The sequence below is a fragment of the Lepisosteus platostomus genome, chromosome 3 (genome assembly GCF_059453375.1).
Source record: "Lepisosteus platostomus isolate fLepPlt1 chromosome 3, fLepPlt1.hap1, whole genome shotgun sequence".
Lineage (NCBI taxonomy): Eukaryota > Metazoa > Chordata > Actinopteri > Semionotiformes > Lepisosteidae > Lepisosteus > Lepisosteus platostomus.
Genome location: NC_142613.1, coordinates 24,568,092 through 24,586,503, shown reverse-complemented (window position 1 = coordinate 24,586,503; position 18,412 = coordinate 24,568,092). Strand labels below are relative to the sequence as shown.

At 42.3% G+C, this 18,412-nt stretch overlaps 1 protein-coding gene across 1 annotated transcript in view; it reads left to right on the top strand.

The window, feature by feature from the left end:
- Positions 1-1,796: 1,796 nt before the first annotated feature.
- Positions 1,797-18,412, top strand: part of LOC148674688 (solute carrier family 22 member 3-like) — a 48,505-nt gene continuing 31,889 nt past the window's right edge. Inside the window, exons 1-2 of the mRNA XM_088625098.1 lie at positions 1,797-2,396; positions 15,083-15,186. Coding sequence (XP_088481224.1) covers positions 1,992-2,396; positions 15,083-15,186 — 509 coding nt within the window. The 5' untranslated portion in view covers positions 1,797-1,991. The remainder of the gene's footprint in view (positions 2,397-15,082; positions 15,187-18,412) is intronic.

The following is an 18,412-nucleotide window of genomic DNA, read 5'->3' as shown; positions in this document are numbered from 1 at the left end:
CTACGCAACATCTGTATTTTCCTCAGATATAATAGGTAATGCCAAAAGCTAAAATATTTATTATTATGCTGTCCCTTTACATTCATCTTCTTATTGTGTTAATTACAAATTGACCAAACTACTAAAATTACAATTTGTCCAATAGTACTTTGTGATTTCATTAACATTGGACAATATTTGTTCCAGCAGGAATTATCTTATCAGCTGAGTAAATATTGCAGTTTCATAGCTTTTCAGTCTATATGCTGTGCATTTTACACAAGGGGATTCATATCTGAATCCTGGAGAGCCAATGTGTTTGGTGATGTTCAAGCCACCTGAGTTCTTAATGATCTAAATCGCCTCATCAAATCAAATCACTTTTTGATTTTTGGAGGGGGGATAGGGCTTTCCAACCTTTTCATTTTCCAGGAAGTAGAAGCCTGTACAAGATGAATGCTTTATACTTCTTCTTTTTGTCTGTTTTAAAAAAAAATCATGAAAGATGTCCTTACACAATTAGATTTCTACAATAATAGAGTAAATATTTATGTATTGTAATATGTTTGATGTCCACTGTCCATCCTTCGAGATTTCAGTTCTGCAAAAAGGATTAGATAAAAAAACTGGCTAGTACGAAAGTTTAAAAAGATGTCAAGATAATGTAGCAATGAAAGATAAATTTTCAGCACGGTTAGCAAGACATTGACAAACTATTAATTGATTTAAACTGAAAACAGTCCTTCTTTGAACATGTTTAACAGTCTTACACTCTGTGAAACTCTAATCCTATTGCCCTTTGTTGGTCTTATAATGCAGGGCTGTGAAATGCAGCATGCCCTGGGAGGAACATAAGAACTTAAAACCTACAAATGAATGGAGGCTTTTTGGCTAATTTAGCTCATTTGGCTGCTCCTGTATATCCTACAGCCATTTCTTGAAACAAGCCAGAGTATCTGCTTGGGCAACATGGATGGGTAATGTGTTTCAAGCTCCTACAATTCTTTGTGTAAAAATTGTCTCCAGTTTTCAGTTTTAAATGTACTGTAATTCCCTGTGGTTTCTACTTGTGTTTTCTGAATCGTATTCGACTTAAGCCTGGAGAGGCCTGTTGGTTTGACTTTTTCAATTCCCTTGAGAATTTTTAATACTTGAATTAAATTTCTTTCAATTTGCTATGAAAGACTAAAAAAGTGAAGTTCTTTGAGCCTGTTAGTGACATTTGAACTCTAGAATGTATCCGGCTGTCCTCCTTTGAACTGAATCCGGAGTGTACTGTATATACTGTATATACAGTAATAATAGTAATTACTATATACAGTACTGTATATAGTAATAGTATACATTTTTACAGTGGTCAAAGTGTGCATAATATTCTAAATAAAGTGCTACTACTGCACAGTGTCTAGAAATTTACAATGTTTAACTCAAACGATTCCTAATCATTTGTTCATTTTGTCATGTATTTTCAAATCATTTATCCTTTTTTCCATTTGTCTTCCTAACAGAAAATGACATGTGCTAACTTTGGATCGACTACTCAAAAGGACATATAATGTCTAGAAAACCACAATCAGACATTTGTGATACTTTGGCTTTTAAGAAAGAAAGGAAAACTGGCTCTTGGAGAAATATCCTTTACTGCAATAATAAAGAAGACTCAACTATACCTTCAAAAGAAAAAAAGAAGAAAAACATTATATTAGAAGGGTTAAAAGCAATACTTCAGCTTTGGTGTCAGTTTATTTGCTCGGCTTTTAACTGTGACAACCTACTTTTTGTAGAAATAGTTTTTCTGTAGCTGTGCCAGAATGTAGGTTGGGAACTTTGCACTAATGTGACGCTAGCCTTGCCTGTTGTGCTCTTATAGTACTCTGTGAGCTTCCACTGCATGAGCGTGTGAAACTCCTCTGTGATTCACAGTCTGGCTGAAAGGACATAAACAACTTGGAAAGCTTTCACTGTCTTTTTTCACTATTAGAAAAGGCTTTTACTGCTGCTGTCTGGACACAATGCCAACCTTTGATGAGCTGTTAGTGGACATAGGAGAGCTTGGGCCATATCAGAAAAGGGTTTTCCTTCTAGGATGCATTCCGGGGATTCTGTTTGCTTTTAGTTTTGTTGGGATTGTTTTCCTAGGGAACACCCCGGAGCACTGGTGTCGAAGCCCCAAAGTGGAGGGGCTCAAGGAAAAGTGTGGTTGGTCCAAGGAGGAACTAAAGAACTACACAATCCCACGAAGTGACAAGGGGTCCTTCAGCCAGTGTGAGAGGTTCGATGTGGACTGGAACAGCACTGATCTCACCTGCAGCAGCCCTGTAGGATTCATCATTGCTAACTCCTCACAGAAAATTCCCCTCACCACATGCAATGAAGGCTGGGAGTTTGACGGATCTCGCTCTACTATCGTCAGTGAGGTACAGACTCCACAAATTATACTCTTCTTTGTGTTTTATAAAAATTACATTGCACTTTTATTTAGCTATTTTATGTTGATACCATTCTATTGAATAATTCATGCGCTACATGTCTAGGTAGGTGATACAGATAAATGCAGCAGTGTAAAAGATTTGTGTCATTTTTTACTTTTTCATTTTGTTTGATACACATGGGGATATCCAAAGTTCCCTCTGTTTGCTTTCTTGTACACCGGAAATAAAAAGGACTGCTATGATTTGTATGCAAGCTCATATTTAACAATTAGTTTCAGGAATACTTGCTCTTGTTTTTGTACTAGTTAAAGTGATGACTAAATCACTTAATACTGTACAGCATTGGGCACCAGAGAACATTACTTTGCAAAGATAAAGCAATGCCAATATAGTACCATAAGTTCAGTAATTAAGTAACAATTTCTTAGTTCTTGCCAGTGACAGATCTTTTTTAAATAAATCTCTTTTGCAAACTAATTACATAGTTTTAATGTTAACAGAAGGCCATATCTATTAACAGAAGGAGCATAGTGGTATTGTGGTTAGCATTACCGCCTCAGAGTCCTGGGGCCTTCTGGGAGTTCAGTTCCGGACTTGGGTACTATCTATGAGGAGTTGGTCTGTACTAACCAAGTGTGCATGGGTTTTCTCTTTGTGCTCTATCTTCCTCCCACAGTACAAAAAAATGCGGGTAGGTAAATTGGCTTCTAGTAAAATTGAGCCTAGGTGTAATTGTGTGTCTGTGTCTGTTTCTGTCTGTCTGCCTTGCAATGGACTGCCATCATATCCAGGGTGTGCCCTGTCTTGTGCCTGTTGTTTGCCTCTGGCTCCCCCACAACCCTTTTGGAAAATCAGTTAGAAAATGGACTAATAATAATAAAATTTTCAGAACAGTACTTAAGTAGTAAAAAGGGTTTTGGTTAAAATTCCCAAAAATATAGGTTCGATTTTCTGTTTTCCTGGTAGTAAAAATTCTTCCGTTATTGCATCCCAGTAATACTAGATTTATGTCTGAGTCACTGACAAGTGAAATTTTAGGAGTTTAGGAAAACTACATATTAGTGAACCCTTGATAACTGATGGTCTATATCTTCACTGCCACCAAAGCTTATCACACTAATATTTAATGTTTATTCAATGTTAATATTTAATTTGGATTGTACTGTATGCATTCAGAGAGCCTGAAGAAAAAACATACTTTTTATTTTTTCAAAGAACAGATGAATACTTATTCTGATGCTATATTTTATTGAATAAATTATTAAATACTACACAGGTGGAATGGTGGTGCAGTGGTTACACAGCATTAGGGCCCTGGGTTCAATTCCAGAGCTGTGATGCTGTCTACATGGAGTTTGTATTTTCTCCCAGTGTTTGCCTGGCTGTCCTATCTATGTTTGTGTGTCTGTGTCTGAGAGTGCACTGTGATGGCTCTGGCTCCCCTGTGACTATGAAGTGGATGAAACGGTAAGAAAATGAATAGACGGATGGACAAACTTCAGTTCTAAACTCCTGCCATATGCTGTTATCTTTTTAAAAAGGTTCTAGATCTTAATATCTGAAAAGTAACAATAACAGGCCACTTTAATATGCACCCAAATAGAAAAAAAAGGATAGCTGTGTTATTCTTTTTACATAGAGCATCTATATCACATTTGTTTCATTTTTAGAATGTCTCATTAGCAATTTGTTTGTTACTTTTACCCTACTGTGTTGTATCTCAATATTAACAAATGAATAGCAAATTAATAGATCTGAAAGTTTACATTTTAGCCAGGTGAGGTTTGTAATGTGGATCATTTATCAAATGTAAGAAGCGTCAGTGATGCATTTAGCTCTAGGCTGCCTGAAACTCAAGAGGGGATCAGAAGCACATGAACAGAAAAGAAGAGGGAAAACACCCTTCTCTCAGAACATAATCAGTGCACAGATGAAAGTGTACAAACATTTACTGATGACAGTTGTCATTAATACAGTATTTGGAAGGAAAATAAAGTTATTCCTTATTGTCCATAATCTCAAAAGTCTGGAGAAAAACAAAGTACTTAACAGTATAGAGTATAGTGTAACAAGTAGAGGTTAATTCAGCATTGACAAGTCACGTGAAGTACAGTACAGTATGAAAAAAAGTACTTTGGAGTGGCCAGCCTCGGAGCCTTTCAGATGTAGGATTTTCAATTGAAAAATGTAGTTCACCAAAAACTTAACCATTACTTATTTCTTTTCATTTCGTACACTGATGTAGCTCTTTTTTGCAACCACTTTATAGAATATACAAAATGTATGAGGACTAAAGGAAACACAATATGCTGAGCTGCAATGATAAATAAAAATGTTCTAGTCTTTAACTAAATGTTTGTTTCACATTACAACTGTCACTTGGAAAAAACTAATTGCCAGATGTTTTTAAACAATACTGATACAGTACAATGTTATAAACAATACTTGGTTCATTAAGAATCCACTTTATATAGAAATTATCCAACCATTCACATCCCAATTGAAAGGAGAATACCCTTTACTTGAAATTCATATTTTGTTGATTTAAAACTTGCAGTAATTGTACTCTGAACTAACAATTAACATTTGTTATATACACAACATTTTCCACCCATTCAAACACAAAATAAAAAAAACATATTTCATATAAATATGTTAATGAATATGAAAGAAAAATCATGATTGCTTTCCAACAGTAACCCTTTGTTAGTAGATTATAGACCAGGAGAAGTTTATTCAATTTACAATTTTAAAACTCTTATTATTTTAACATGGTAAAGAAATACAGTACATTTAGGAAAGTGGAAAACACCGAGCCACTGCGTTCTGTGTATCTGGCTGTTCATTCAACTTTATGAGTCAAGGCAAGAAGGAGACTGGTTCAGGACACTACCACTAGGTTGACAGTTACAGAGTTACAGAGTTCAGTGGCTGAGATGGGAGAAAATGTCCATGAAAATGCCAACAATATCCATAGCACTCCACAAAGGGGTTTGTATTTAACTGAAAAACAAAACATTTTAAATCTTAAATGAGATTTGCAACAAAAAAGCTTGTAGAGTTATAGTTATCTATAATAGAAATAGTTTGTGGTCAGATAAGACAAAATTGGAACATTTTGGTCTAAATACAAAGCGTTACATCTGACAAACTCAACGTACTTGTCACGACCACTAGGCAGTCAAGACCAACTCGTAAGCGAGCTAATCAGCCCCAGCAGCGGGTGATTATTAACAAACGCCGCCGCACAAGTTAAACCACCTGCTCACACTCCACCGTGCGGTGCGCAGTACTATTTATACCTTCTTCACCTGCTTCCCGCTGCTCGGTATTGAGTCTACTCCTTGAGAGCTATACCTGGCAATTTTTCCACCGTACCTCATTTATTCCGGTTTTTGGACACCCCTTCTGCCTTTTCGACTTTGCACCTCGCCTCTCGCCTCGGACTGTTTGCTACCCGAGATCTCCCTGGATTACGATTTGCCTTTCGCCTTTTGACCACGACCTTGCCTCTCGTTTTGGTTTGTTCGCCTGCCTCATCTATTACCCGTGCCTGCGTCTGCACAGGATCCTTGTATCTTCCCACCAGGGATTCCTAACAGAATACCGAGCCCCCAAAAGATGGATCCCGCGGAAGCACAAGCTTTTCGCTCACTTTTCAATCGCCATTCCCAAGCTCTCACCCAGCTTCAATCTTCGCTCCACATTCTCTCCAATCACGTCGCTAGCCTTCCGCCCTCCCCTGTCCCTTCGCCTCCAGCACAGACCACTGCTCCGATCCCTGTGACCCCGCCCACCACTCCCGTAACCTCACCGTTTGTTCTCCCGGAAAGATATGACGGCAACACTGCGGGCTGTAGGGGTTTTATTGCGCAATGCTCCTTGGCTTTCCAGTTGCATCCTGAGCATTTTTTTTCTCCCCGGGAGCAGATCGGTTTCGCCCTTTCCTTGCTCACTGGCAAGGCTCTGGACTGGGCAGCGATGTTGCTTGCTAGGGGAGATTTTCAGTTTGCTGATTTCCAGCTTTTTGCTGACCGGCTCCAGACACGTTTTTCTCCACTCAACTCGGACCTGATTCATCTCCGGCTCGCCTCGCTTCGTCAGGGTGATGGATCTCTGAATGATTATGTGGCTGACTTCCAAGCCCTCGCCACGGAATCTGACTGGAACCCTGAAGCCCTGATTTGCCTTTTTTATAAGGGTCTCTCTGAAGATTTAAAGGACCACCTGGTGCTCTCGCCACTTCACAACCGCTCTCTCGAATCAGCAATTGCTCAGGTGGTTGAACTGGACACCCGCATTCGGCTGCAGAGAGTCATGATGGAAGCAGTCCTGGCCGTCCTGAAGGTACTACCCTCACGGTCCCCACTCTGCATCATGCACCCCTGTCCTCGGAGGAAAAGGAAAGGCGCCGTCGGGAGGGACTGTGTCTCTATTGCTCTGCACCTGATCACCTTCTCTCTGCTTGTCCCTTGAGACCCCCGTATCCCTCTCGAACCCTTCCGCAGCCTACTGTTAGAGTCAGTAGTACCGTTTTTTCTCAAACCTCGTCTGGCCCTTTATTCCCAGCTGAAATTTCTTGGACTGACTTACACCTTCCCCTTTTGGTTTTTGTTGACTCGGGGGCAGCAGGGAACTTTATAGATGCCACTTTTGCTAAGAAGTGGGATATTCCCCTGGCCCCGGTCTCACCCCCGATCTGTATTCAAGCTCTGGATGGATCCCCGATTGCACCTGGACGGATTACCTGGCAGACCGTCCCTCTCTCTCTAACAGTTGGTGCTACTCATGTTGAGGAAATCTCACTCCTTCTCCTGGACTCGCCTGCCTACCCGGTAATCCTGGGTCTTCCCTGGCTCAAGAAGCACGATCCCCACATCTCCTGGGACAAGAACGAGCTCATTGCCTGGAGCCACTTCTGTCCTGTCAACTGTTGTCGTCAGCCGGTTAAGGTTGCTGCTGCAGTAACCTCTATGGAGGAGCACTCTACCATCCCGCCCCAATACAGGCATCTGAAACAAGCCTTTGATAAGCAGAAGGCTCTTTCGCTTCCACCTCACCGTACCTGTGACTGTGCTATAGAGTTGCTCCCTGGAACCCTTCCACCCAAAGGACGGATCTACCCTCTCACTCAGGCAGAGAATCAGGCGTTGCAAGATTATATTAAGGAGGCTCTGGAGTCAGGATTCATTCGTCCCTCCTCTTCTCCAGCCTGTGCGGGGTTCTTCTTTATTGGGAAGAAGGACAGCTCCTTGCGGCCGTGTATTGATTACAGAGGACTGAACTCCATTACGGTCAAACATCGTTACCCCCTGGCTTTAATTCCAGCCGCTTTGGAGTCCGTACGGGGAGCCTCCATCTTCTCGAAATTAGATCTACGGGGGGCTTACAACCTAATCAGGATACGTGAAGGGGATGAGTGGAAGACGGCCTTTATGACCACCCATGGACATTATGAATATCAGGTGATGCCTTTTGGTCTTGTTAATGCCCCGGCGGTCTTCCAGTCATTCATGAATGACATCTTTAGGGACATTATTGGGAATTTTGTTTTGGTTTACCTGGATGATATCCTCATCTTTTCTGCCAACCCTAGGGATCATGTCCACCACGTCCAGGAGGTCCTGACTAGACTCATTAACAACAAACTCTACGCCAAGCTTGAGGAGTGCGTTTTCCACACCTCTAAAATTCATTTTCTGGGTTACATCATTTCCCCATTTGGTGTAGAGATGGACTCTGCTAAGGTGGCAGCCATCAATGACTGGCCAGCCCCTCGTAACTTAAAGCAAATTCAACGTTTTCTTGGTTTTGCCAACTTCTATAGACGTTTCATCCGGAACTTTAGCTCCGTCGTGGCGCCTATCACAGCACTAACCCGCAATCGACCAGGCTTGGGTAAATGGAACCCGGAGGCTAACCAGGCTTTTTTACACTTAAAACAACTATTCAGTTCGGCACCACTTCTACGGCACCCGGATCCCTCTCAGCCATTCATTGTGGAGGTTGACGCCTCAGCCTATGGGGTTGGGGCAGTCCTCTCCCAGCGCCACGGGGATAAGCACATTCCACATCCCTGTGCCTTCTTTTCGAGGAAGCTCTCCCCTGCCGAGGTTAATTATGATGTCGGTAATTGTGAACTCCTAGCTATCAAGCTGGCCCTGGAGGAATGGAGACACTGGTTGGAGGGGGCTCATCACCCCTTTGTCATTATCACGGACCATAAGAACCTGGCCTACATTCAGTTGGCCAAACACCTCAATTCCCATCAGGCCCGTTGGTCTCTTTTCTTTTATCGATTTAATTTTGTTATCACCTATACGCCTGGCTCTAAGAATGGGAGGGTTGATGCTCTCTCTCAGCTCCATGATCCCCCGGATCTGGACTACACACCGGAACCAATCATTTCATCTAACAGAATCCTCGGGGTGATCCACTGCTCTATTGAAGATCAGATCAGACGTGCCCTCAAAGGAGCTATAGTTCCTTTGTGCTGCCCCCCGGATAAGCTTTTTGTACCGGACAACTTGCGTTCTGCTGTCCTGCAATGGGGGCATGACTCTCGGTTTGCAGGCCATCCCGGTTGCAGATGCACTCTGGATCTACTCACCAGAGATTTCTGGTGGCCTTCTATGCGATCAGATGCTGCAGAGTACGTCCGAGCTTGCCCAGTCTGTGCCAGGATCAAGACTCCGCGTGCCAAGAAGACCGGTCTCCTTCACCCTCTTCCAATCCCACACCGCCCTTGGTCCCACATAGCTGTGGACTTCATTACGGACCTTCCTAGCAGTCAAGGTCATATGGTAATCTTGGTGATCTCTGATCGTTTTTCCAAGGCAGCCCATTTCGTCCCCCTCCCAGCATTGCCCACAGCCCAGGAAATGGCGTCACTGTTTGTGCAAAAGGTCGTTAGGATACATGGGTTGCCTGACGATGTGGTCTCAGACAGTTGACCTCAATTTGTCTTGGCCTTTTGGAAGGCGTTCTGCCAAGCTTTAGGGACCCATGTATCTCTGACTTCGGGTTATCATCCTGAGGCCAATGGTCAGGTGGAACGGACCAACCAAAGCCTCCTTACCTTTTTGAGAGCTTTCACCTCCAACTCGCAGGATGACTGGTCATCGCTACTTCCCCGGGCAGAGTATGCCCATAATTCTCTTACCTCCTCCTCCACAGGTCTCTCTCCCTTCCTCTATTCTCTAGGTTATCAACCCACTCTCATTCCTGTCACCCCTCCGGACACGGCTGTGCCGTCGGTGCGTCAATATATTTCCAAGCTACGGAGGACCTGGAGAATGGCGAGGACAGCTCTCACCAAGTCAACCCAGCGCCAGGCCAAATGCGCTAACCGACACCGCAGACCAGCCCCCCATTTTCGCAGAGGAAAGTTTGCTTGGCTATCAACTAGGAACCTACCTCTACACCTGCCTTCCAAGAAGCTCAGGCCTAGGTATATCGGCCCCTTCAGGATACTCTCCCGGATCACCCCAGTTACCTTCTGTCTTGCACTTCCCCCCGCCCTTAAAATCCACCCGTCTTTCCACGTCTCCCTCCTGAAACCCTGCTACCGCTCACCTCTTGCTGCTCCCCAACGTCGCCCGCCACCCCCGCGTCGCATTCTGGGGCACCAGGCATATACAGTCCACAAGATCCTCGACTCCAGATGGAACCGCGGTACCCTTCAGTATCTGGTTGACTGGGAGGGTTATGGCCCTGAAGAAAGATCTTGGGTTCCGGAGAAGCATATTTTGGACCCTACGCTAATCGGAGACTTCCACAGGAACTATCCCGATCGGCCGTCTCGGGCGTCGGGAGCCGCCCGTGAAGGGGGGGGTACTGTCAAGACCACTAGGCAGTCAAGACCAACTCGTAAGCGAGCTAATCAGCCCCAGCAGCGGGTGATTATTAACAAACGCCGCCGCACGAGTTAAACCACCTGCTCACACTCCACCGTGCGGTGCGCAGTACTATTTATACCTTCTTCACCTGCTTCCCGCTGCTCGGTATTGAGTCTACTCCTTGAGAGCTCTACCTGGTGTTTTTTCCCCCGTACCTCGTTTATTCCGGTTTTTGGACACCCCTTCTGCCTTTTCGACTTTGCACCTCGCCTCTCGCCTCGGACTGTTTGCTACCCGAGATCTCCCTGGATTACGATTTGCCTTTCGCCTTTTGACAACGACCTTGCCTCTCGTTTTGGATTGTTCGCCTGCCTCATCTACTACCCGTGCCTGCGTCTGCACAGGATCCTTGTATCTACCCACCAGGGATTCCTAACAGTACTGTAGTGCACCAATCAAAATCTGCATCAGACCTAAAACTGGCACACAAATTTACCTTGTAGCACGACAATCACCCATAGCACAAAGCAAAAGCTATACTGGAGTGGCTTAGGATATTAAAGTGAGTGTTCTTTAGCGGCCCAGTTTAAGTCCTTTTTTTAATCCTATTGAAAATCCCTGCGCATTCAAAAACGTGAAAAAGTTGAAAACTGGTGTCTATAAAGAATCCCTATGCACCTTTAGTGATCTTGAGCAAACTCCCCCCCAAAAAGCAAAAGTTTCACTGTGTCACGCATCTGAATTTAAAGCCAAATGTGATTCCACCACATATTCTGTCCACAGGTCTGAATAATGGTGAAATCAACGTTTCAGATTTTTCTCTTTGGCTTTTGCTGACATTTACTGTAATTTCTGTAATTTATTTTATCTTTAGGGGTTTTAAGTTTGTGCATTTAAGTTTTAAGTAAAATATTAATTTAAAAAAATGTGTATGCAGATGTTACAGGCTGAGCACACTAAACTGGTTGGGAAGTTGGGAAGTGTTGCAGTCAAAGTACAAGATTGCCTTTTATTTTGTAGACATAAAACACCTTGGAAGTTCCAAGATAAAAATGGGTTCACAGTGTGAACTAAATTAACAAAAGAAAAATACGCCTCAGCTGCTAAGAAGCTTCACTGGTGATTTCTTAGCGGAAGATTTTGTTAGCAATTATGAAATGCAGAAACTAAGGACCCTTTGCAGGGCTCAAGTTGGCTTATTAGTAGGAAGTCCAAATAGAAGGCTACCAAAAAAGAAACACAAGTCCTAATATCCGAAATCCAAAGGGCAGGTTATAGTCGAGACCGGGTAGAGACAATACAGCGAAGCAACCAATCCAAAAATGCTAAGGCAGAAACGTGGTCAGTAACTAGCGAGAGTCAGGAAGGAAGAAAGAGTACAAGCTTTTGAAGAAGGGTACGTGCACTACGGAGCTCCAGGGAGAATCTGAAATAGTGAGCGATGGTAGGGGAAAAGAGGAGGGTTAAAGTAGTGATGGGAGTGAAAGGCGATAGGAAGATAAGTTGTGGCGTGAGCGTCTAGCAATAGACCAGCATTACCATATTAGTCACACCAGACATTGATAGTGATAGCTAGTAGTGCCATAGCAGTTGCTGCAGAGACTGACTGCTGAATCAAGGTGAAGGGTCCATACCTGGAGCTGGGCAAGCAGAATACACTTTGTTGGGGTGGTCAACTGGGAGCATGCAAGGAGCCATACTGATCAGGGAGGGTCCTCTGGGGGGGGTCTACTCCAGAGACCAGGCCAAGAGTGTATTGTCAGTGGGCTCCTCCTGCAGACTCCAGGAGGTACACCCTGGATTGGGCTGAACAGTGTAGTAACCGGTTGTGTACTTGTAAGTCGACCAAAGTCGCATTAATAACTATAGGTGTGTCTGTCGACTGGTAAAAGCTGTAACTGCCACTGGCTACCAGCTTGCAGCAGACCAGAGTAGCTGTGAAAGTTGCAGCAGAAATCAACTGCCAACTGGTAGACCAGTAAAGCTGTGGAAGCTGCAGTAGGCTAGTGTGGAAACTGGAGAGCCTACATCTGGAGCCAGACAAGACAGGAAGCTTGTCATCTAAGGGAAGCATGTCAGGAGCTGGGCACATCAAGGCTTGTGCTCTTCAGGAGGATCTACTCCAGAGACCAGGCCAAGAGAGAGCTGTCAGAGCAGACCTCAGAAGGTGCACCCTGGACCAGTTGAACACTGCACTCCATTGAGGACTGGGACCAGTGCAGGGTTCCATTAGAGAAATGGTTGCATGCAGGTGACGTGATACCAATTTGTAGCAGACCAGAATGGCTGTAGAAACCACTTGAGGCTGGTGAAGCATAACTGAAGCGGGCTGATGCAATGATCGTTTGCCCAAGGACTAGGGCGGCAGTAGAAGTCATGGCAGAGATGAGCTGCCAACATAAGGTGGACTGGTAAAGCCATAGAAGTCACAGTGGAGCTGGTGAAGCTTTAGGAACTGCAACAAGCTGGTGATGCTGACAAGCTGACAGTTTATAGCAGAGCAGAATGGCTGTGGTTGTGGCAGCTGGCTGGTATGGTGACAGACTGCTGACTCAGACTGGAGAGGCTTTAGAAAAAAGAGCAGAAATAGGCTACTGACTTTTAGAAGGGCGTGAAGTTACAGAAGTCGCATAGGAGCTGATGAAGCTGTACGGACTGCAGCAGGTTGGTAAAACTGAAGAGACCACAGCAGGCTGGTACATGGACTGGCTGCCAGCTCATAGTGGAAAAGGTAGCACTAGAAGTCACAACAGAGGTTGACCACCAACTTGTAGCAGGCCGGTGAGGCTGAAGAGATCACAGCACACTGTGCCAACTTGTAATAGAATAGAACTTGTAACATCATCGCTGCAGGCTGGGGTGTTGATTGACTGTAGTCTTATAGCAGTCCAAAACTGTATAACTTAAAGCAGGGATTGGCTGCTGACCAATCATGGACTGGTGAGCTTGTTAATGCCGCAGCAGAGACTGGGTGCCCACTGTTATATACTGAAGCAATCACTGCAGAGGTAAGCTACTGACTGAAAAAGCAGCTGTATGTTAGCAACTGAAGTGCCAACTGGGGCAGTGGCTAGATCAGTCACAGTAAAGGCTGGCTGCCAGCAGCTGGTGCTGTTTATAAAGGAAGTAACTGTTTTGGAGGAGAATCAAAAAGAGATGTGATATTGCTTCCGGCAATGTGAGGGACTGATGCATATATGTATGCTACCAGCAGACCAGGAAGGGGTGTAATGCTCCTGCACTGTAAAAATATTGGGCTAGCATGATTTTTCCTCTTACTCTTTCATTTTTGAACCCTTGAAAGAATAGTCCTGGCCTGAGAAGCTTAATGGCTACTCTTCTGTTACATAGATAAACTAACATGTCTTTTCATTTCAAAGAGTAGTCACCATCAAGCTGTATATCAATGTCGTGGCATTATTGTCAGGGAACCGATTGGTAGAACGGGGGGAACCTTATGTGTAGCCGTGAATCCTGTAGAATGTAGAGTAGCACAGGGACAATATCCAAACCACGTAATCCAGGGGCATGGTTGATTGGAGAAGCAAAGAGTCTGGTAACCAGTAAAATCCGAGAAAGACAATCCTAAAAACAAAATCCAAAGAGCATGGTAGAAAAAGGCAGGAGCAAAGATTAGGAACTGGGAGATCGGTCAAAAAGGTTGAAACGCGCACAAGAGAATACTACGGGAGGCTTCTCAATAGTGAGCATGGGTTGGTGCATGAGGGAACTTTAAATACTGAAGGGAAAGGGACATGGTTGGATAATTGGTCCAGGAGTGACAATTTGTGGAATCAGGTGCCCGTGAGAATGTGATGGGTTCAGTTAGGAATGAGATCGTGAAACACTGGGTTTGGGAATGTAATGGTGTTTGCAAGGGAGAGTGTGGGGTGTGACAATTATAGGACCAGAGGAAAACATTTATATAAATACTGTATATCCCAGAACCAAATACCAGAGCATCAGGTCCATAACACCACTCTGTTTCTAAGACGGGACCAGCCCCCCACTTTTATGTTCTGTCGCTGGAGAATTACAGACATTTGTGCCTCTCACAGTGGCAAACACAATCTGCCTGGTTGTTTGAATGCAGATTGAAAGTTGCTGGGAGCCGGGATGCTGGTGGGGAAATGTTGAGTTTTGTATTGCTGACATACTGTACAGTAGACAAAGCTTTATTTGCAGGGGGTACAATGTTGCTCTTTGCTGCTGTTTGTTGGGTCTTCAGTTAAAAGCTTGTAAGAGAGTAACACTGTGGGGATGGCTAGTGGAAGGCGGGTATGTTGTGGTGTGGAGATGTTAGTTTTTTTTTCTGTTTTATTCTATTTTGTTTTGGAAAAAGAAAAAAACCCAAAACTTTCACAATAAAAAGTGTGCTTGCCATAGTTCTAGTAATGTTGAAGAACAGTACTTCTGACAGACTTAAAATGCAAAAGGAAATGCTGTCAATCTAATGTTGCAGAAGTCAAAGACCAGGTAATTTTGTACTGTAAATATGGGCTAACATGACAATAATTAGCAAAAAAAACTTTACTACTTTATTCTAGATATTAAATATAAATATTTAACATGAGTATAGCTACCACACATTAATATTTTAAAATTAATAATATATAACTTAATATATAATTTCATACCGAACATAAAAATTACATGTAAAAATGTCTTATCACAATTTTAGTAGGAGAATCATGATGCTCTCACTTTTTGATTTGACAACTGTCACATTATTTACTAATTAACTGCTGTTACTAGCATATACAGGTAGTACTCTAGATTGCGATTTACACTTTTTTCATATATTATTTACAATTGTTCGTTTCTTCTCTGCAGTATGAACTTGTTTGTGAAGATGCATGGAAGGCAGACCTCAACCAAGCTTTCCTGAATATGGGTTATCTGTTAGGAGCTATAGTCATTGGATATGGGGCAGACAGGTAAGCATAGGATACTTTTCTACTCATTCTTCTGCAATTATTAAACATTCAGTTTGTTAACAGTTAAACAAGAATGATGGTTTTAGTTTATTTCTCCACAAAATACATAAAAATAGGTTGAATGACTGCTTAGCATACAAAAAGAGCCATCATTTGCAATTGCCTTGTCTTTGCCAAATTAATAAAATCACAAGCCAAATGTGTTGAACTGTCCTTACTGATAGCCAAGGGAAATTACTAGCTGGAATTCAGCATGCAATTCATTAAATAAGACTCATAGCTAAAGCTGGCAGTTGAAAAATAACATTTTACAAACTTTACAATCAACGTAGACCTTTAAAACTTTGCAAACTTGTTTTATGTAATCTTTTTCTCATTATTTCCTTTGCATGAGTATGGACAATGGTAAAATTAATGGGTTACTTCAAATCAGTTTTTTCAAAAGACAATCTTCCACACCTCATCTAGTGTATATGAACACCCATACTGTAAGTCCACCCCTGATCTATAGCATGAAACCTGAGCATTGAGTAAAGAATGTACAGTCAATGTTAACAAGGTAAAGTGTTAAGGTAAAGCTCAGCAGCATCTGTACTTTCTGAGGTGCCTAAAGAGAAACGGCTTCCACAAAAAAGCACTGGTTAGTTTCTACCATGGTGCCATTGAGAGCATTTTGGCTAGAGATAGTACAGTGTGGTTCGGCGGTGCTACCCAGAAGGACAAATGCGTCCTCCAGATTGAACAGAGTGATTAGAACAGCTGAACACATTTTTGGAACAGAACTTCCATCGTTGGAGAATCTCGATACATCCTCCTGCAGGAGCAAGGCTCACCCTATCCTCAAAGACGCACTCAAGTCTGTTTACCTGGTGAGACACTAGACATAACCTTCGGTGTTGCAGGCCAGAGAGCATTAAGACATGAAGGAACAGGTTTATGAACAGTTTCTTCCCAAGAACAGTGTGCCTGATTGCCAAGGACATGCACACCAGCATTTCATATAGTAGGCCCATATCTACCTCAGCTCCGTAGGCACAATGTCTTTTATTATGTGTAACTTAGGAGCCATTCTTTTTATGTGCAATTTTTTGCATAATGGTGTGTACAGGTTGTGTATAGTCTTTTTACAGTTTGTGTATATAGTGTCCTGCACATAGTCTGTGTTTACCCTTTTGTTTTTATGTTTTCTGACTGGGAGAAACCGTGTAAGATTTCCAATGCACTATTCGTGCAAATGGCAATAAAGGTACTTGAACTTGAACTTGAACTTGAAAGGACCTCTTCAGGCCTGGAGAAACTTCAGTTAATCGTGAAAGCTTATTAGGATTCCAACATCTCCCATCAAAAGGGCACTGGGAACTAAGTTCTCAATAGCAGAACAGGAAAAGAAAGATGTGCTTCCCAGAATTTCTCAAAAGCTGGACAATAGCAAATGAAGACTGCATCAGAATGAAACCTTCAAATTGATCTCATCAATTAAAAAAATAATAAGAATGAGCAACACAGACGTTTCTAATGACCATTTTTTGACTTGTCAAAGGCTTTAAAGGCTTTGAAATGTGAGGCACACTGAATAATCCTCCTGGAGTGTGGATGTCCTCCAAAATTCATCAGCATCCTTTGTCTGCTTTATGGAATCTGTAATCCATTACAGAGTCTTTTGTTATTCCAGATTATCATTTGATAAAACACAGGGTTTATCAACTCCAGCTCTATTATTAATATTTCTGAGCACCATATTCCATAGGAATCTCTAATGAAGCTGACATACTGTACCAAGTACACACGCCAAAACTTACAACAACCCATTGAACTCTAATAGTCTGATGATGGTGCAGTATATGCCTTAACAGAGATTGATCACTTTATATATTCAAAGGTATATGAGAAAATAGCACTTATATGTAACATTCAGAAGATGCACATGCCCTCTCACCTGAAATCTGTAACTGCAGCCTTGATTCTGTGAGAAACTTGGGTATTTGAGGATAGCAACATCAAATTGACATCAAACTGACAGTCTACCATACAGTCATCATTCCAACCTTGGTGGTTAAAACATCATCAACATACAGGAGACTGAAATCTCATTACCAAGGTTGTTTGTAGAAGATTTTACATATCAAGTAGGAAAGACACACTGTCACATCAGCATTTATGTTATCTTCCAAACAAGAACAGAAGCTATGAACATCTGCATTCAACTTCATTGTGTTAGTCATATCACTCACATCATCACCTACATGTAGATCATGGTTCTTAACTGAAATAGGCAGAGGAAGAATATTTGGGAATGAACCTAGCACTTTTAGACAGAAATGTGTCATAATAAGGATTACCCTTAGAAGATCTACAATGACTGGATGATTCAGTACACAACCAGATAAAGCACCTTGCACAGTTTTTACATTTTGTTGCTTTAAAGTTTGCAGGCATGATGCTTTGAAGTTATATATTTTTTTTAATCCAAACATCCTTCTCCACAGATTCAAAGCTAAAAACAAAAAGACGTGAACAATTAAATGTCATGATTGCATACGTATTCTGTGATGAATGCCAAACCCCAGACAATATCATGAAACCCAGAGACATCACCAGTTCAAGAACACGTGTTTCTATGGTTTGTCACTGTTATTGGTTTGTGGAACCCCTTCGGGATCCTGTGATGTACAGCTTGTGCAATCTCAAGACCAGTCCATGCCTTACACAATCACTCCAGCTTGTCTTCCTTTCCTATTGTCCCAATCTTCAATCTTTGGGAAAATAACAGGAGGGATTGAACGGGTGCAGTCCAAATTAACACTCCCAAATAAACTCACCATTACAAAATCAAATGTTACATTTTCCTGTTATAGAGGATACTAATTAGGCAATTAAGCCAGGTTCGTCCAATTTTCACTCTCAAATATGGCCCTGACCAAAGCCTTGGCTTGCACTATCATAATAATTTATGTATTGTATTATTATTATTATTATTATTATTATTATTATTGTATCATTCGTTACACTGTGGCTGTGTTGTCTGTGTTAAGCTGCTGTTGCACTGCAATTTTCCTCACGGGATCAATAAAGTATCTATCTCTTACATAATTAAACACCTTGCTGGGGCAAACACAAGATAGCAAACTACACAATAAGTTAAAATCCTTCTGTGTGACATTATAGTGGTTCTCATGATTTCATTTAAAAAACACAGCCTTCCTGGGCTATCTTGATCAGGGAATGA